General features: G+C 47.8%; 1 protein-coding gene across 3 annotated transcripts in view; it reads left to right on the forward strand.

The window, feature by feature from the left end:
* Positions 1–20,619, forward strand: part of NPAS2 (neuronal PAS domain protein 2) — a 180,284-nt gene that overhangs the window by 136,256 nt on the left and 23,409 nt on the right. For all 3 annotated transcript variants that reach the window (XM_057740924.1, XM_057740923.1, XM_057740925.1), the window contains 7 exons: positions 9,434–9,552; positions 10,215–10,297; positions 11,042–11,148; positions 13,722–13,869; positions 16,046–16,130; positions 19,437–19,578; positions 20,084–20,184. In XM_057740924.1, coding sequence (XP_057596907.1) covers positions 9,434–9,552; positions 10,215–10,297; positions 11,042–11,148; positions 13,722–13,869; positions 16,046–16,130; positions 19,437–19,578; positions 20,084–20,184 — 785 coding nt within the window. The remainder of the gene's footprint in view (positions 1–9,433; positions 9,553–10,214; positions 10,298–11,041; positions 11,149–13,721; positions 13,870–16,045; positions 16,131–19,436; positions 19,579–20,083; positions 20,185–20,619) is intronic.

Genomic DNA, 20,619 nt, shown 5'->3' on the forward strand with positions numbered 1-20,619 from the left:
GAATGTACATTTCCATGACTCACATTAAGATGCTACTAAATCGCTTTGAAGCTTCCTGTCATTTATCATATTTTAGAGGGTTTCAAGGAAATAGGCAGGCTTCATTGTGAATACCTGAGATTTTTTTTTTAACCAACAAGGCTTTATTTTCACTTCAAATTGAAACAATGTTTGTTTGCCTGAAAGAATGTGTGGAAATTATGTGTGATTTTTTTTTTTTTTTTTTTGGAAACTGTTACTGCTATAAACACACAGCATTGAAATTGGAAAATTTAAAAACAAGAGTTTAAAACCAGAGTGTCTTTCCAGAGCCTGTTAAACAAGCCAAAGTTAGGGAAGCCTTCTTGAGATGAGAGTCTCCAAATGTAATTGTAGAAAAGCTGAAATTTAATTCTCACTTGGATTAAAACAGCAAATAATGTCAGACGAATGAACTTCCACGATGGAACCCTATGAAATCACCGACAGTCAGCCATTTCTGACCTCTAAAGTAAGGCTTAACAGAAGAAATCATTCAAATTTGATTCTCAATAAACAAATAAACATAGAATAATGAGATAATAACAATAGCTCACCTTACGAGTGTTTCCTCAGTTCCAGGCCCTGGGCTCAGTCCCAACACTGGGCATCTCATTGAGTCCTGGCAGCAGTCTCATGAGATGGTCCTAATGGCATCATCCCATCTTTTTTTTTTTTAATTGAAGTATAGTTGATTTACAATGTTGTGTTAGGTTCAGGTGTACAGCACAGTGATTCAGTTTTGTGTATATATATGTGTGTATATATATATATATGTGTGTGAGTATGTATATTTTTTCAGATTCTTTTCTCTTGTAGGTTATTACACAATGTTGAGTATAGTTCTCTGTGCTATATAGTAGGTCCTTATTGGTTATCTATTTTATATACAGTAGTGTATACATGTTAATCCCAAACTCCTAATTTATCCCTCCCCCCCGCCCCTGCCAGTGTTTCCCCTTTGGTAACCATAAGTTTGTTTTCTATGTCTGTGAGTCTGTTTCTGTTTTGTAAATGAGTTCCTTTGTATCTTTTTGTTTTTTAGATTCCACATACAAGTGCTATCATGATATTTGTCTTTCTCTGGGTGACTTACTTCACTTAGTATGATAATCTCTAGGTCCATCCATGTTGCTGCAAATGGCATTATTTCATTCTTTATGGCTGAGCAATATTCCATTGTGTATATATACATCTTCTTTATCTGTTCCTCTGTCAATGGACATTTAGGTTGCTTTCATGTCCTGGCTGTTGTAAATAGTGCTGCCATGAATGTTAGGGTGCGTGTATTTTTTTAAATCATAGTTTTCTCTGGATATATGGCATCATTCCATCTTAACAGAGGCAGAAATTGATGCATAAAAGAGTTAAGACTCGCGTGCACAGGTGGCACGTAGGGGACTCACATCCAGAGTCACTCTAACCCTGAACTCATCCTCTTAACCTCATGCTTTGCTGCCTCCCACAAATCTAGGCAGAAATCACACATTTAGATGCAAACACAGGCCTCTCCCCAGTGCCTGGTCCATGATGTCTGTACCTGTGCATGTCAGGTGTCCTGCACCCATGTACCAGGCTATTTTAAGAGTAGCCTCAATTTGTTTTAAATCAGGTATGATAAGACATGCAGACATGGAAAGGCCTGTGATGAAGGAAGAGGTTTATGCTCACAGATCCCTAGAAACAGGCACAGCACACCCTGTAGGGCCACATGGGGAAGCACCAGGGTGGGCCAAGGGCAGAGGTAGCCCAGGAAATGTGGGTAAGGTCATCTATTGTGGTTTCTGTGGAAAAGAGCAGGTGAGGCAGAGGAAGCAGGCTTGGGCTTGGCTGGTCTGAGTGATTTCAGCAGGCTCTTGGGTGTAAGGGCCGCCCCTGGTTGTCTGGTCCTGGCCCTGGGGTGATTCGGACAGGTGGGTAGTAGCTCAGAGTGTGAAAGCCTGATGGAGGGGCTGGTGGGGGGTGAGCTCTGGATGGGTGAGGGTTTGTATGTGAAAGGTTCACTGGAAGTGAGTCGTTTACTGTCTCTAGGAGTTGTCTGATCCTGACAGGAGCAGTCCCTCTAGAGTCAGCAAGGCCCCAAATGTCAAAGCATCAAATACAGAAACAAGATTATAACACAAGCCACTCCGTGCAACCTCCCCGAGGTCCCAGGCAGGCACAGGGTAAGAAGCAATATGTAAAGTATAGAAAATATGACCACGAACATCAGTTTTATTTTAACAGAATACCTGCTCACACTTCAAAGAATTCTATGCAGGAAACTCTACTTTGGTCCATTACCATGAAAAGTCCTGTCATTTCTGTGGGGCTGATGAGTTTGAGGAGTGTTGTCTGGTGCATTCTTGTTTGTTGCCTGTTGAGAGGAAATAATAGATTGGAAAGGGTGGAGACCTCTCCTCACCTGTAGACTCATCCTTCCCTTCGTGGGCCCACACAGTCCGTGTCTGGCACATAAATAAGTGCCTGATGGAGGGGGATGGTTGACCTACACTGAGGCTCAGAGTCCTCGGCCCTGGATGCACAGGTGGTAGAGGGCAGAGCCAGGATTCAGGCCAAAGGCTTCCGACTTGTGGAGAAATAACACCCTTCCCTGGGAGCTGAGGATGGAACGCTCCTTGACTGAGCCCAGAGCACACTCTGGGGAAGGAGGGGAGGCTTCCTGGAGGGCTCCTGCCACTTCTTTGTCCCTAAATCCAAAGTGAAGATGAAATCCACTTTTGTACACACTGGATAAACTGGAGTACCTTCTGGTGGCCTGTGAACTGTCTACACTGGCAGGCCTCTGGAGCAGGGCTGAGTGGTCAGAGAAGTTGACCCCTGGCCTCCATTCGCTCCCCATTAAGCTCCCCTCCCACCTCTGGGTTTTGGGAGGCCAGTGGCCCCCTTCCTGATGTCCTTTCCAGGCCCCTCACTTGAGGGGACCCCAGAACTGTCCCTGACACCCTCTCCCAGCCTAGAGTTCATCTCACCAACCCATCTGATAGATAGATGGAATCCAGGCTAATAGGTGCTGGCTGCTACCCCAAACCACATCCATAGGAATCCTCATGGCTTAAGCTGAAAGGCCCCAAGTGAAAAGTGTAGGCTGCAGGGCGGAGAAGACAGGGTGGGACGGAGCCAGGGAGGAGACCCTTACATCATGTGGGTGAAGATGCCATCAGCTCGCCTGCTTAGATCCATCTGGCTCTGTGACCCTGGGAGGCGAGGGGAGAGGAGCACAAGGCACGTTTGCCCTTGTTGACGAACTTGAACTCTCTAACTGGATGCTTCCAGATTCACCCGTCGATGGTGCCACCTTACCGCCCGCCCCTGGGCAGTGTGACAAATGCAGCAACCGTTGCCCACATACTCGAGCAAAATGGAATTTCCCTACTTCCATCTTAGCACGTCTTCGTCACTCCTTAGGACTCCGCCATCTGCCACAGATGTTCTAGGGGAGGGGAGGGCAGATAGGACTTCCCATCTTCAACCTAGATTTTTAGTCAACCTGAAGACCTATGTGTCAGGAAATGGGATGAGAAAGTAGTTTTCTTCGAATTGTTTCACTTTGGGACAGTTTCTTTCCTGCTCTGTGAGAAGCTTCCTGAAGGAATCGAAGCTGGGATGTAGAATCATGTCTCATCCTGTCCCCATAGAAAGCCCACTCCTGGCCGTGTGGCCTGGAGCCCCAGGGTGGCCCACTGGTCAGAGCAACCCCTCTGCTGCCTCTGCTTTGCCCCCTGTTTCCAGAATAGAGTTGAAACAAAATTAATTTATTTGGGGCTATGTTTGCCCAGTAACAGATTTCTTTTTTAATGCTTTTGAATAAATACGCCCCAACCCCAGCCCAAGTCAGGCAGCACCAGCCCTACACTCTGATTGGGAAGGAACCGTCCAGATGATTTTCAAAGGTGTAATGAACAGTCTTTGCTTGAAGGGGTCCTGAGAAGCAGGTCCTGGTTCCTGAAAGAATTTGGTGCCGGGAAGCAGGCCGTCCTCTCTGTGAGCGACCTCCGCCCCCAGACTTGGATTTAAATGTGCGTCTGACTGAAATCCAGAAAGCAGTATTTCAAAAGTGGCTGGTGTGGTTCCAAATAGGTCACCCTCAGCAAACATTCCACTCTGGGCTTTCCAGAAACCACACACCAGAGGATAAAAGTTTCCCTGCCCTCATTTTACCTACTTGCCTCTAACCACACAACCAGATTTGAAATGCTGGCAGAAGTGGACGCTTTCCAGCTCTCAACACTTGATGCCGTATGGTCTGTGGGATTTCTGTAGGTTTCCTCACTTGATGGCTTTGGGGTTTTTGTTTTTTTGTTTTGTTTTTTTCCTGAGCTGAACTAATTGAGACGTCTCAGTGAAGGGAACCAACCGCCTGCCCACCAGCCCTCGCTGGGAGTGGGGATGTGTTTCGCACAGAAGGATAGCTTCACGGAGGAAAGTCTGATTTATCTGTGCCAGGCCCCCAAGAGTGTCCCTTCTACCCCGACAGGGAGGCACGGCGTCCTTCTCCAGCAGTGGTCATTGCTGCCAGATTAGGTTGCAGGGGAGTCAAGATCACTATCAAGAATAAATTGTTACCCAAGGGCATCGTCCCACATGAACATCTATTAAAACAGAGCCGTGAAGAATGGTCAGACCTTTATCAACCACATCTTTCTGCTTGTTTTAGCCCGGGAGCAGGAAACTTTTATTACTGGTTGTCCGATAATTGTGATAAAAATGTGCCCAGTATCCACTTGGAGGACAGGACGAGGGCCTCTAGGAAGTTCACTTTCCTGAGCATCCAATAATCGGGCCCTGTGGACACCAACCATCCAGGGCAGATCTTGTCTGTGCCCTCACGAGCTTCTGGCCCTGACAAATACTCATGTTAATTGATGAATGCGGCGGGGAAGAAGAAATTCAAGTAGGATGTGTGTTTTCCCATTAGGGTACATTTTTTCAATCCAGCACATTGCAAACCCCTAGCTCCCTCACGTGGCTCTCCGCCTTTCTCCGACATCATTTTCTCAACTGCCAAACAGAAGCAGCAGAAAGAGAAGAAGAGTCGTGTGTAACCCAGCAGGTTGGGTGGTGGCCCAGGCTAAAGCTACACGGGATTATTTTGCTGCCACTCTCCTAAGAGCCTAGTCACCTGGCTGGCTTTTCACAGCACATCGGGGGAAGGATACTGTGAGGAGAGGAAAAGTCTGGAAGGAGTGCAAAATTAGCAGGAGATGATTTCTCATGAAGGTGCAGAAAATTACTTTTCCCTCCACATTTTAAGACTCCAGCCCAAACGTTTTGGACATTTATCACAAATGAAATCTAGGGACCTTATTCTTCCTTTAGCAAACCTCCTCATTGACTGTTTCATGTCTTCGCAGACACCTTCCGGCTTTGTTTTTCATTTGTTCCAAGGAGTGCAGAGAAAGCTATTTGTCACTCTCCTTGTGGACTAGCAGTGTGTTTTCCTACAGCTGTTGCAACTAATTTATCATCAGCAGGCCATCTCTGATCAGAATACTCCATTGTGTGGAGGGCAAGGCTAGGTCTTTAGCTTTGGGCAAGAGTGAGATCACTTTTTTTTGTTGTTGTTGCTATAAAAGTTATTTATTCACTATACACAGAACATGTCCCCTGTAAAAATGTACACTTAAATCACTAAAAAGTATAATTTGGTGAATATTTTCTCAGTTACAGAACATGCTAAATCAGTTGGGGATACCAGCTCTCTCTCTGCCACAAAATAATCTAATTATAGCACCCAGAGTCTCCTTTACATCAGATGCAAAGTTAAATCCTTATCTGGGCGGTTGTTCCTAATATGTGTGTGAGGAGACAGCGTTAACAATTAAATATAACTCTGGTATATTACAGTCACCACACAATAAATCAGTTTACTACAGATTAAAACAAATCATTTTTTCATTATTTGTATTAATGGGATGCACACAAATACTGGATCCTTTTAAATGGCAAATAACCACAGAATTGCAATTACACAGGATATAAATTGTGTAAAATATTATGAATAATACACCTCAAACAAAACAATGAGGCCACACAGTAATGACTCACTATATTGTGCTCAGATCACTCTTGTGTAACTTTGGGGGCGGGGTGGGGGTGATGTATCAAGAGCAAGAAGTCATCACTTTTGTTTGTTTTTAAGATTTTTTGAAATGGACTTTTTTTTTTTTTTTGGCTGTATTGGGTCTTTGCTGTTGCGCACAGGCTTTCTCTAGTTACAGCCCGTGGGGGTTGCTCTTTGTTGCAGTACGTGGGCTTCACGTTGCGGTGGCTTCTCGTTGCAGAGCACAGGCTCTGGGATCTCGGGCTTCAGTAGTTGTGGCACACGGGCTCGTTAGTTGCAGCACGCAGGCTGTAGAGCTCAGGCTCAGTAGGTGTTGCCCACAGGCTTAGCTGACACTAAGTTGACACTTAGTTGACTGAGACACTTTTGTCTCTGTCATGGGGGGTGTGTGTGTGTTGGTGGCAGGGACAGGAGAAGTCTGGAAGCGGTCAGAGATCCGATAAGACAGGGCTATGCGTGCATCGAGTGGTTAATCCTTCTGAGAGGCTCGGAAAGCCAGTTGTAATTAGATCTATTTTTTTCTTTGACTTAAATGGAAACAACTAATTAAATCCTTAATTAATGTTTTTAAACCACCTTGGGATAAGAAGTGCCAGAGAAGTTACTCTAAATGTTCCCTATTACCAGGAGGTCCCAGGGCACAGCCTACTCTCCTTGACCCTAGAATATGCAAGAATGCTCCCGCTGTGAGTACAAGTCATTTCAGAGGCAACTAGCAAAAGGTTGAAAAGGTCTTCTTCCCCCTGGTTTTCCCCAAGGTTTTCCCCTTGGCCTCTGTTACAACTTTCAGCCTTGATTTACTTTCACCGTTGATCAAGCCTTCATCTGCTTAAGGTTTTTTGGCGGAAAGCTTGTTTAGAAGGAATTTGGTCAGGTCCCAGCCTCTCTGTAAAATATCTAGCTTATCAAGTGCAGACTATATAAATTTCCCTCCTGGGGTGCATTTCCCTCTTTAAAGCCTTGGAAGTTACAAAAGGACTGATAAAACCACCTTGGGAGGCAGCCAGGCCAAAGGCAAGGTTGGCAAAACATCCACTTCATTCCCACGCTCCCAGGCTCTGTCCCTTGAAGAAGTTGCCAGGGGGCTGTTGTTCCCACCTTGTCCTCCTCACAGTAAATCGCTGAGGGAAGTCACTGACAGAGCACATGAATTTAGCAGCTGAAAGGATCAGTCAAACTAGTTCATGGTTTAGAGACAGATTAAAGAGACTTTCTCTTAAATTCCTGGGAAGTCCTCGGATGTTCACTTGGAAGACCTTGCTATTCTGAAAGAGTAGAGAGGACTTTATTAGGTTGTTATCTGGAGGGAGATATCTCTTAGATTCAAGCAGAGAGGATATTTCACATCTGGGAAATTTTTAAATGTCTTTTTTTTAATCACACAGATGTTCACATCTGCAGCCTCTTCCCTTATGCGGACTTGTTTTCCTTTCCCTGGATGACTTCCTTGGCTCACCCTACAAATTAATCTTCAATAGTCAAAGCCAACAACTGACAGATGTAAACTCTCTCGGGCCCACTATTTTTTATTTTACCCACTTTATGTTCATGTTTGGAAACTTTTATTAGTATTTATGTGAATGCATTCAGAGACTGTGTTTGGTAAAATGAATTTATTCACATTGGTGGGTAGAAGACCACTATAGATAGAAGACCCATTAGAGACAGAATCACTTAGAAACCTGTAAACATAGAAAACAAAAAATTATTGGAAAGCCAAAATCCAAAGAGAGTCTTGCAGATTTCATTTTAGAACGCAGTGAGTTTTCTGACACTTTTTATGTTCTCAAATTGGAAAACATGTCAATCTACAAGCTCAGAAATGTACAGGTTACAATCAACTACACTTTAAAAAGAAAGAGGTGGTATAGTTTATCTCAAATTGTCATCCTCCACCCTGGCTGCGTATTAGTAAACCTGGGGAGCTTTTAAAAGGGCCGATGCCAGGGCTTCACCCTGAGTTTCTGAATTAGCTGACCTGGGATGGGGGCAATCGTGTAGAAGATTCTGGGGATGTGGAGAGAATTCTGTATACATGGTAGACTGACTTTTCTCATACTTAACAGGGCTCTTTTTCCCACCCAGCAAACGCCACCTAAAACAGCAGAATTTTTCTCTGGCCCGGAAGGTAAAGCAGTTTTTAACAGTCACACTGAAGGCAGGTGTCCGGCTCCCAGGGAAGTGCTGCTGATGCCAAGTGGTACCTGCCCTGGGTCTCTGGGGACCTGGTCTCAGCATCGTGGTGGGCAGAAGCCCAGAACAGCCCCCTCTTGGGAGTCCCAAGACCTGGGTGGAGGCCCCACTGCATCCGTTCCTCTCCAGGTGACCTCAGTTCATACATACACACTTCCTGGGCCTCAGTTTCCTCATTGGTAGAGTCAGGGAAGTCACACCTTCCCAGACGTGTGAGAATACATAAGATACAGTGAGCAGGTTGTGTCACCTGTGCAGTGAGTTTTGTTGTGAACACTGCATACCTGTGGGGGCGTCACCCTGAATCCTGAGACCATCTCCTCAGTCAGCCCCTGCATCAGCGTGGCTGGCTTCCAGGGAGGGTTTCAGGGCAGAAGCCCTTGAATCCCAGGTGGGCTGCTCCAGGGCCAGGGGAAGGGGAGGGGGGTCCCTGTGTGTCAAGACCCACTACTTCCCCTGAGCTCGTCAGTATCCGGAACACTGCGGACGATGGAACTCATCCTTTAGGACAGTGGTCCCCAACCTTTATGGCACCAGGGACTGGTTTCATGCAAGACAATTTTTCCGTGGGGGGGGGACTGGTGGGGAGGGGTGGGGTGGGGGAAGGGTGCGGGTGGGGGTGGGAGTTCGGCTGATAATGCGAGCGATGTAGGGGATGCTTCAGGAGGTAATGTGAGCAATGGGGAGTGACGGGGAGTGGCAGATGGAGCATCGCTCACTCGTCCACCGCTCACCTCCTGCTGCGCGGCCGGGTTCCTAACAGGCCGTGGACCTGTACCGGTCTGCAGCCCGGGGGTTTGGGGACCCCTGCTTTAGGACCCTGGCTGGGGTGCGTGTCCAGCCCTTCTGCAGCAGGGGGCCGGCTGCTCGTTTGGCAGAGGATTTTTCCCAGCGCAGGTCCTCCGTGTCCGCAGGACTAGAGGCGGTGGGAGGTAGGGCAGTGTGTTACTGACTCGAATTCCAGCTCTGTTTGGCCTTGTGCGAATGGCTTCCCAGTCTGAGCCTCGGTTTCCTGTGCAATGCAGATGAGTAGCACCTAGGTCCCCAAGTCGCAGTGAGAATGAGCTAGTTGATGGACCTGAGCCTCTTAGATAGTGCCCGGTGAGGCTTGGCTCTGCACCAGCCGGGGCTGACCTGGGTCTCCTCCCCTCTACCCAGCGCCCAGCCCCTCCTGTAACGGCTTTGACAGCACCCTTTCGAGGCCCTGCCGAGTGCCCCTGGGAAAGGAGGTCTGTTTCATCGCCACCGTTCGCCTGGCAACACCACAATTCTTAAAGGCAAGTACCTGGAGAGAATTTATCATGCGGAAAAAGTGCCACCGAGTCCCAGAGCATGATGGGTAATTCATTGTCTTTCTGGGAAAGAATAAGATTTCAACGAGCTTGTCACTGACTCTGAGAATGTTAAATGCCTGATTTCTGTGTGGTGACAGCCCCACAAGCTCTTTCCCCGAACTTCAGATCCTGAGAGCCATTTTGTTTGCTCAGCAGCCTACAGAGATGCTCTTCTAGAGCTCTGTAGACCTTCCTACCCTCACACTGACATTGACATGCTCAGGGCAGGCAAAGGTAAACACTGAGTCAAATTGAGGGCTGGTCTCTTATCTATGATTGCTTTCACATCAATGGCATGAATGTTGAGTTAAATTAGTAATTCAAATTCAGATGAAAAGCCGTTTTCCGCATGTTTACCGCATCTAGATAATAGGAAGGGAGTGGTGTGACATTTTGGCTCTTAGGTATTTTTCCCCAGCTTGTGAAATAAATTTAGCAACGGCTAATACCAGAATTCGCTGCGGATGAGGAGCTGCAGTCCAACACAACGTGAAGACTTGCTCTAAATGATTTTAACTTCTGTTGCTGGCTGGCCCTGCCTCCTTGAACGAAACGGGGCTGAGCAGCTGGCACCCCGAGTAATATTTTTCTCCCTTTAAATACAGGAAATGTGCATCGTTGACGAACCTTTAGAGGAATTCACTTCAAGGCATAGCTTGGAATGGAAATTTTTATTTCTGGATCACAGGTTTGTGAAAAGAAAAACATATTTGGGTTGGGTGCTTTTCAAGTGCTTGTTTCCATGAGCCAGGCTCTCCTTGGGAGAGGAAGGTCAGGCCTGGTCCCTACAAGAAGGGCCCTCCGGTGGTGGGAAAAGTGCTTCCCAGCCAAGGGGCAGTAGGTTTCCCTCAACTGCATTTGCCCCATCTGTGGAAATGGGTTTGGGTCAGAGCATCTCAGGAGAGCCAGGCATCACAGCCCAGGATGTCTTTGGGATACCCCCACCCCTTCCCCACTCAGGACCCTCTCTGGCTCCCATCAGGCCGGACCAGATGTGAGAAAAACTCTCATCTTATTTCTTTCAATACCCTTCTGTCCCTTTAGCCCAATCTTCTTTCTTTCTTGCGTAACATTTTTCACAGTTTAAGAACTAGAAATCTCCCCCTCCCGCCTTTTGATTTTTTGTTACACTTTGGGGTTGAGCTGACCCAATCTATAGCTGTTTTTAATTATTCAGTAGTGACAACATTTATGATTACTGGGGCCAGGTCAGGCCAAGGGAACTGGGTATCTAAATGCCAAACTATTTGAGCACTTTGGAAAACACAGCCTCTCCGGTTTTGACCATTGCAAAATTATTGTCCTGCCCTTCTTCTCGAGCAATGAGGCCCCCGGGTTGATCATGACACACGCAAACCGCCCCTTCGTCGGCTCCCACGGCAAGCCCTGCGGTATTTCCTCTCTGATGAATGACCCCCGCTGTCCCCGGCAGAGCCCCTCCCATCATAGGATACCTGCCTTTTGAAGTTCTGGGAACCTCGGGCTATGACTACTACCACGTGGACGATCTAGAGCTCCTGGCCAGGTGCCACCAGCACCGTGAGTACCGCGCGCCAGCCCCAGCCTGAGGGCCCCCTGCGCTCTCCCCAGAGCCCCGACAGCAGGACTCATAGGCTCTGGAAGTCGGCTTATTACTTGGTTTCTTCTGAGGCAGAGGACTCTGTCTCCTCTGAGATGATCTAGGAGTCGGTGGAGGTCCTTGTCTGGATGCCCCCATGTTTTGCTTTCCCCTGGAATTGACTTTGGTCTGCCCGCTTCCACCCCCAGCCCCTTCCCAGCACCCCTCAGATATGCAAGCTATTTGATCTTCAGAAACGAAGGTGATTCTGCGTGGTGTGTTTTTCTAAGTTATGCAACATGTTTCAAAGACAAAATATCAAATTCAGCTAACTGTTCTTTAGTCAGCAGACATGCATGGGTCACAAATGACAGGTCAGATACTGAGCTAGGCCTGCAACAGAGAGGTGACCAGAATCTCCTTGCTGCCCTGCAGGAGCAAGATTTGATGGAAAAACACAAACAGTGACTTGATGGGATATTGGTGCATGGAAAGGGATGTGCATGGGGTATTGGGGGGCTAAGAGGAGGGTCCCTCACCCGGCTGGGGGAGGGGTCAGGGGAGGCTCTCCACCCTAACAAGGGGAATACGTTGGCAAAGGGATTCGGGGTGGGGGTGGGGTCGTGGTGTGGGGGAGGGGAAACCACAAGCACTTTGGGTTCTCACTTAGCAAGAGGGGTCAAGGAATCACCATTTAAACAATGTTTTTGGTGCCAAACTCTACCTTTGAGTAGGAACATTTGTAGTAATATTGACCTACGTATCCTACATTGCTTGACCACCAACACTGCATTTTGCTAGATGCCCCGTCTGTAAGGACCCATTGTAATGTTCTCTTTTCTGCTGCTGTTGTTAACACAAGAACAGGCTTGGATTCCATCAGGATCCGATGTTAGGTTAAGGCTCATCTTTAAAACATTAACCCTGGGGGACTTCCCTGGTGGTCCAGTGGTTAAGACTCCGAGCTGCCACTGCAAGGGGCAGGGGTTCGATCCCTGGTTAGGGAACTAAGATCCCACATGCTATGTGGCATGGCCAAAAAAAAAAAAAAAGGTAACCCCTTGCTTCTCAAAGGTGGTCCTCGAGCAGAGCATAGTATCAAAAGGAGTTTGCTAGATGTGTGGATTCTCAGGTTCCCCACCGCCAGGCCTATGGGATTAGAGCATCCATTTTAACAGGCTCTCCTAGCGTTCTGGGGGCCCATGAAATGGGAGACGCGCAGCTACCTCAAGCCTTTGGCCCCTTGTAACTCTTCTAAGGGAGAAAGGCCACCCTGGGTGTAGAACTACCTTCATTGTCTGAAGGTCCTGCCCCGTGACCGAGCATGACCTTGTCACTTTGTTGAGCCCCCACCCTGGGTCGCCTGGCATCCCTCCCCTCATATATCCAAGCCAGTGCCTTCCTTTTTTTTTTTTTTTTTGGCTCTAGAACATTTTATCAACAATTATGATAATCAGGCCTTCTAAAATGACCTCAAGAAATGAGTCTCCTGGGGAAACAGAGCAAGGGTTTTTGACAAGGGCGCACTATCCATTGAAGAGATTTTCTAAGCACCCAGGAAGACAGTAAACGATATGGTTCCTGCAAAATATCAGGAAAGTGTTTTCTGACTACTCTGGGATATATCTTAGGTTGTGTTGAGGAGAGCTGGCGGAGAGACTGAAGACATCTTGAGTTTAATAATCCAATTGGATCTTCCTGTGATTAACTTACTCAGTTGTCTCCCTGAGGCTCCAACTATCCCCTTAGCTACGTATTGGTACCATCTTCATTTAATAGTGTCTCAGGCTCAAAGAACTTTATACAAATATTATTTTTTTTGGTAGATTCCGTGCCTCCTTTTGTCACTTTAGTCTCCTAGTTCGGCTTTCTCCTGACCATTCGCATAAAGAGGAGCTGAATTCCAGGCACCGAGGCAATAAAACCCAGCTGCTTCTCTTCCCAGGACCCGTGGTCCAGCTTTCTGCCCTGCCGAGGCTTAAACCAGCAGCCTCCGGGTGTGCTGGGCACCCCCAGGGAAGCAAGAACAGACTTAACCGTAGGGGCTGCGTGGTGGGGCTGGGGTGAAAGGCACCTGTGGCGGATTCTCTGTGTAGAACCACGTAGACGGAGAGTGCACGGCGGACTGGCAGCCACAGGATCCGTCCAGCGGCTGCCAGCTGTCAGGTCTATTTTCGGTCCAGTTCTCCCAGCGTCGGGCTTGTCTTTCCCACGCTGGGCTCCTGCAGCTCCAGACACAGCTCCACCTGCAGCAGGAGGATGAGCACCAGGAGAGCCAGGGCTTCTCTTTAATTAAACTCCAGTTAGAGAATCTGCCCTGATTTAAGGCTCTCTTAAGCTTTTGAGCTTTGGGGAAAGCAGGCGGGTCATCCCTCCGTTGTTTCAGAATTCATTACCGTTTACCGTGACCTTGATAATGACTTAAAATCCATCACAGCTGGGGAGGTGACCAATGAGTGGCATTGTCTTTTTGAAAGCTGGCATTTTTAACAGTAACTCTGGGGCAAAAGGATCTTAACATTGTTGATAGGCCGACTCCATCTTCTGTTTGCAGTGATGCAGTTTGGCAAAGGGAAGTCATGTTGCTACCGGTTTCTGACCAAAGGCCAGCAGTGGATTTGGCTGCAGACTCACTACTACATCACCTACCACCAGTGGAACTCCAAGCCCGAGTTCATCGTGTGCACGCACTCAGTGGTCAGGTGCGGCCAGGGGGCTGGGAGGGCAGGCCAGGCCCCTGGCAGCTCTGTCAGAGTCCCAGAATCCTCAGTGGTCCCCGTTTCTGAGGAGTGAGCCCCAAGCTTGAATTCTTCAGTGGGGCCCAGGCGGTGCTCTGCAGTGAGCAGGATAATCCGACCCGCAGAGCTCAGCTCCCTTCCGGCTCCACACCCAGCCCTGTCCTCCCAGGGCTGAGGCTTCCTCCCAGGGTCCCGTCAGGCCCCTCTGAAAGCCTCATTGAGCTCTTGCAGGCGGCCAGGATGTTCCTTAGTAAGTTACTGCTTCAGTGACCTACTTACATATTTTCCCCTCATCTCCAGCCAGCCCCTAGCCTTCCCTTGTTGCTGTCTGAAGAAGAAAATTAAAATTTTTGCCTCTAAAAAACTCAAAAACATAGTCCCCTTTCTTTTGAACGCTTTAAAAATCCCCGCTGGCAAGCAAGGCAGAGTTGGTACAAAAGCCAGGCTGCCGGTGGGAAAGGGCTCCTGGCGGTTCCTTGGCCTCGGGGAGCCCCCAGCCCAGTGCGGGTGGGCGGGGCTTCCAAGGGAGGCGGCACATCCTGCATTTCCTAGACTCTGCTGTGTCGGGTCACAGTTCCCAAAGGTAAAGGAGAGATGCCATTTGGGTTTTTTTTTTCCCCAACTACAAAAATTTTAAGAACATAAATCAGTTTTAAACTGGTCTAAAGGAGAGCATTTGAGGAGAGCAAAGAAAGAAGGATTAGAAGCACTGCATTTTATATATACGCATAACAGATAGATGGCAGATAATAGATAGATAATAGATGGAGAGATACATATATATACCTACTACGCTATATGCATGTACGTAAGAGGTGGATGACTGATAGTAGATAAGGGATAGGTAGGTGGCTGGATAGATAGATGATGGATGGAGAGATAGATGATAGATAGATGGATAGGTAGATAATAGGTGGACAGATAGATAATAGATTAATAGATAGATGATAGATGATGGATAGATAGATGATAGATGGATAGATGACAGATAATAGATGATGGATAGATAATAGATTAATAGATAGATGACAGATAGATAAGAGATAGATAGATAGATAGATAGATAGATAGATAGATAGATAGAAGATGGATGGGTAGATACTATCCACACACACGCACACACGTAAATCCCTCTTCTTTAGAAAGTCAGGAAAGAGTAGAGATAAGAAACTCAGGTATCTCTTGGCCAGTGACCCTGGTCGTCACATTGCATGCCTGCTCTCAGAGACCTGCTCCTGGATTCCCAGCCAACCCTGGGTACTTCAGCAGCCAGTGGTTCCTGACTCCATGGCCAGTACTCCACTCCCCACTGCCTGGGCCTTTTCCAGAGGGTCCCTTTGCCCTCAAGGAAGGCTGCACATCGTCAGCACCTTGTTGCTCAGACTCTGCCCTGGACCCTGTTCTTCCTCTCCATCCTCTACCTCCCAGATCCCAGAGTGAGATTCTCAGAGAAAGTAGGGAGTGACCTAGTAAGTAAACGAGGTCACAAGCATTCCAGAGGCCCAAGAGCCACCGCCACTCCCCGAGGCCACTCGCCCAGGCTGCATCTCCACACACGAGGCAAAAACCACAGCTGGGTCACTGGCCATCACCACATCGAATTGATTTACCCCCCGCTGTTCAAAGATGGGCCCATAGACTAATCAGCGGTCTGGGTGTGTCTAGTTCTAGGTTTGGTCGAAAGAAAACTTCCAGTAGTTTTGTAGTCTGTAATTGTAGTCCGTGATTACTAAAAAAAAGTTATGTGTCACTTTCTCCTATACAGAGTCCAAGCTGAGTAGGTCTTAAGAAAGTCTTCTAATTATTTGAAGGTTCATCCTATAGGTGAAAATTCGTTTCTAAAGACAGTTATGTTTGGGGGTTTCAGGACGAGGTGGGTAGAGATCAGGGAAGGAGAAGGGAATAAAAGCATCCTGGAAAGGAAGATAAGTCTGAATGTCACAGTGGAAGTGACAGCAGTGGAATTTAGGCCCAGAAAGAAACTCCACCCTCAGACAAGTGAACGGGCTACCCTCCTTGCTAGGGGCTGTTCTGGGATGGGGTATCACGCAGGGGACCTGGCCATGTCACACAGCCCTCTTTGCTGGTGTCGTTCTGGAATGTCCCCCCACCAGCAGTGGTCTCTTGATTTCCTGAGCAGTTACGCGGAGGTCCGGGTGGAAAGGAGGCAGGAGCTGGCCCTGGAGGACCCGCTGCTGGAGACCGTCCACCCTTCGGCACTGAAGGTATTCTGATGCCCAGCAGAGGATAAAGGCAAAGTTGGACTAAGTAGACTCTTCCATGAATTGTGGTCATAAGAGCAGTCAAACTAAAAATGACAGGTCGTATTTATTGAGCTCTTGCTGTGTTCCCAGTACTCTTCAATGTGATTTTTGGGTACCCACTTATTTACTCCTTGTGAGGTTCCTGCGAGGCGGGCATTGTTACTGTCCTTTTTCTTCACATGAGGCAGAAGCACACGGAGGATGTAGCTAACGTGCCTGAGGCCACAGAGGCTGGGAATTCACAGAGCTGTGCGTGAAACAGCCTCTGGGCTCAAAGCGCGGTTTGGCGACTTTCCAGCCTTACAAGAGTGACTGTGCAGGCGGACCTCGGAGATACTGTGGGTTCCAGAGCACCCCAATAAAGCGAATATTGCAACAAAGAGAGTCACACAATTTTGGGGGATTTCCCAGTGCATATAAAAGATATGTTTGCACTATACTGTAGTCTATTAAGTGTGTAATAGTATTAGGATTTTAAAATTGTACATACATTAAGTTTAAAATAATTCATTGCTAAAAAATGCTAAGCATCATCTTACAAGGCAGCATTGCCACAAACCTTCAGTTTGTACAAAATCACACTCTCCACAAAGTGTGATACAGTGCAATGCAATAAAACGAGGTCTGCCTGCAATACATCCATTTTGTGTCTCTCCCGCAGATGAAAAGCTGGGGGTTATTCCATCGTCCCATTGAGGCAGGGAATAGTGTGAGTGCCCTGTCCTCCCTGTAGCCTAAGGCTGTTACTCTGTTTCCAAAAGAGCATCCCACAAGCACGCTGCCCATCGCACACCCTCCATGGCATCACTGGCAGGGTGTACTTTCCATTTCTGTGTCTGGGGTTCTGAGTTGACAGCCCTGTTTGAGCCAGCTTTGCATCAGGGAGCTCTGAGAGGCATGTGGAGGTATTTCTCTTCCCAAAGCCTTCCTCTCCCAACCTGAGTTCTCTGGCCCCCTCTGGCCAGGCAGTCCCGCCTCTGCTCCTGGCGTGTCAGACAACTCGACAGAAACTTGCAAATAGACCAGAGCCCTGTTTCTCAAAGGTCATTCTTCAGGCAGACACAAATGTTGGGAGGAAAAGAAAGCAAGAAAGGGAGTGCTGTATTTCATCAAAGCTAAGAAACCATCGATTGTAAGATCTACCATTATTTTATCTCCACGGAGAAACAGAAAATGCTGCCAATTTGTGAAGTCAGGATTTATCATTAGTTGAAGGACACATCCCAATTTCAGATATGTAAAAATGTGAGAGGGAAAGGGCCTCTTAGAACTGATGAAATATGGTTCAAGTTCCAGCCTACCCGTGACCTAGAATCCAGAGTCTCTGGCCAGAAACTGACACAGCAGTGGTGGTCCAACAAAAGCATCTCTGGCCCATCAAGAACTGAGTTGGGAAGACAGAGAAATCCCCTTTAAGGACCAGACAGCAAGTGCATCTTTAGTGAGCCTCCCCTGCTGGCAGGCTGTGTGGGGCTGGGTTGTACGGTGATTCATCACCAGCAGTGATGCGACACCTCTGTCATTGTTTATGGACTTGTTTATTACCCAGCTCTGTCACATTAATGCATCATGTACCACATCCAAGGATGGAATTAAGCTGTTAATGGGCAGGTGTTAGACATACCATACATCACAGCTGAAGATCAGGTAGAGTGTTTATCATCCAGTCAGAAATTGAATATTGAGGTTTCTGAGCCTTTGGGAATATTAGAGCCCAACAGAACTTCTCATCAACATGCACTTATGTATAAATACACAAATACAATCTGAGGCTGCCAGATTAAGAAGCTCCTTTTAAAGGAAAAGCTCCAGGACCATGCTTTTCAAACTGTCAGTGGTAATGGACCATTTGGTTTTTTAATTTCAAACCTGTCACTGATGGACGATTTTTAAAAACGCAAATTCCCCCGCTTGGATGGGATGTTTCTCAGCTCTGACTCTCACTTCCTGTACTTCTCTGCTGACCAGGAGCACACAGTTTGCCAACAGCCTGGTCCAGGGACCCCGCTTTCAGGGGTGTGATCTCAGGGAGACTCTGTGAACAAGCAACAGGGTCTCAAAATGGACAGTTAGCACAGCAAACCCAGGCAACATCCTGCGTTTCTGTTTTGCACAAAGGCCTGTAGGTCTTGTAGCAATCATCTCAGCCCTACTAGGGCACACGCAGCATCCACCCTCACTGGAGCCATGATTCAAAAGACAGAACAGCCGCATAGACTCACTCACAGGGATTTAAGACCTGAGACCAGGGGACACCAGCCTGTCCAAGCAGCCCAGGAATCTCACCATCCTTCTGAGACCAGATAGAAGCCTAGCTCAGGCGAGTAATCATTTTGTTTCTTCTTTAGCTTAAAAATCATTATAGGGACTTCCCTGGTGGCGCAGTGATTAAGAATCCACCTGCTAATGAAGGGAACGCGGGTTCGATCCCTGGTGTGGGAAAATCCCACATGCCGCAGAGTAACTAAGCCCATGCGCCGCAGCTACGGAGCCTGCATGCCACAACTACTGAAACCCTCACACCTAGAGCCCATGCTCCACAAGATAAGCCACCGCAATGAGAAGCCCACACATCACAACAAAGTGTAGCCCCAACTCGGCACAACTAAAGAAAGCCCACACGCAGCAATGAAGACCCAACACAGTCAAATAAATAAATAAATAATTTTTTTTTTAAATCTTTAAAAAAAATCGTTATAATCCCTGTTTTCTTAGGCTTATGACACCTAAGGCAATGCAGGATGGAAAGATGGTTCCTCAGGGTTGGAAAGTCACAGCTGCTTTCTCTTCATTCTATGCTCAAGGCAGAGGCATCCTGGGGGCCTAGCATCAGTTGGGATCCAGGGGTCAAGAATCAGAGATCATTGGCCCTTTGCCTATTCTCCATGCTGGGGCCCTGTGGTTGCAGAGGAAGAGCAGTGGGGAGACAGCGTCCAGAAGGATCCAAAGGCATTTGTTTCATTGGAGTATTAATAATCTGGTACCACCAGCAACCTTGTTTCTAGAACCTGCCTCTCCACCCCTGTCTGGGAAAGCCAAGATTCTGGGCATGAGTGACGATTTTAAGGAAAAAACAAAATGCTAAGTCACTTATGAAAATCTAAAATATCAAAAAAAAGATGAGAAAGTATAATAAACACCAGTGGAGTCTACCAGCCTCTCCTTCAAAATTTCCTAAATATTTAGAGGACAACTGAAGTCACATAATTCATTGCCATGATCTTGATGCTGAAATGTTGACTCTGTGTGTGTGTGTGTGTGTTTCAGGACAAGGACTCCAGCCTGGAACCTCAGCAGCACTTTAATGCACTCGACGTGGGCACCTCGGGCCTTAACACCAGCCACTCACCATCGGCATCCTCAAGAAGTTCCCACAAATCCTCGCGTACAGCCATATCAGAGCCCACCTGTGAGTGTGACTCCTCGGAGGGAGGGGGTGGGCACCTGTCGGGCCAGGGTGGTGGGGGGTGCATATAGGGTCCCACGAGGAGCCCCACAGCTGAGGAGGAGCAGGACAGTCGTGCTATGAAGCAGTCTTGCCTTCTCTCCCACTGACTTCCTCCCTCCCCCTCCCCCACGCCCCCACCCCGACCCCAGCTCCACGCTCTGCTTCCTCCACCGCAGCACAAAGCGAACATAAAGCAGGTGACATGCAGACCTGGTGAGGTGTGTGATCAGGCAGGTGGTGAACATAAAGCTCATGGACGCTCTACTGTCATCTGCCTGCTCCCAGGTGACGCTGGAGGCTGGCCCAACCTCCGTGGTTCTCGTAACCACCTCCACTCCTGCTGGGCTTCCTTTATCAGATTCCAACCAGGCCCGTGTTTCATTGCGCACCTCGGTCACTGTTCCCCTCATTTGATAAGAAAGCTGTTAAGTGTGTGCAAGTCTGAAAGGTGATGTGTTTCTTGCAGCCACTCCGAGCAAGCTGAGGGCAGAGGCCAGCACCACAGCTTTGCCAAGATCGGCCCAAGAGCTCCCCGCATCAGGGCTCAGCCAGGCAGCCACGATGCCGGTATGTACGTGACCCCAGACTTCTCACCCAGGCTGTGCTGCACCATCACAGGGACCTGCAAGGCTGCAGAACTGTGTGCTGCATCTTCCCAGAGAACCAACTGTGCTTAGAGATGGTGGGTGGCAGGCGGGGGTGGGAAGCTAAGTAGCTTAATTGGCAACAAGTTTGAAACATTTTTATTCCAAAATTAACATGGATGTATAGCCATAGAATGCGAAATCCAAAGGAGTTTTAAAGATAAAGCTCAAAACTTCAAACCTGGGGTCACACCCCCAGGGCCTCTTGGGGTACATGATTAGGACTTTCCTGTTTAAGTACCATTTCTCTCCAGTGCAAATGTCTGAGGAGCTTGATGTCAACAAAAATGTCCCTTTGCATATATCGGGCAGTGTCCCTCATATATGCCAGGCCTCTCCAGAACATCAGGAAACACAT

Source organism: Hippopotamus amphibius, chromosome 7, assembly GCF_030028045.1.
Source record: "Hippopotamus amphibius kiboko isolate mHipAmp2 chromosome 7, mHipAmp2.hap2, whole genome shotgun sequence".
NCBI lineage: Eukaryota > Metazoa > Chordata > Mammalia > Artiodactyla > Hippopotamidae > Hippopotamus > Hippopotamus amphibius.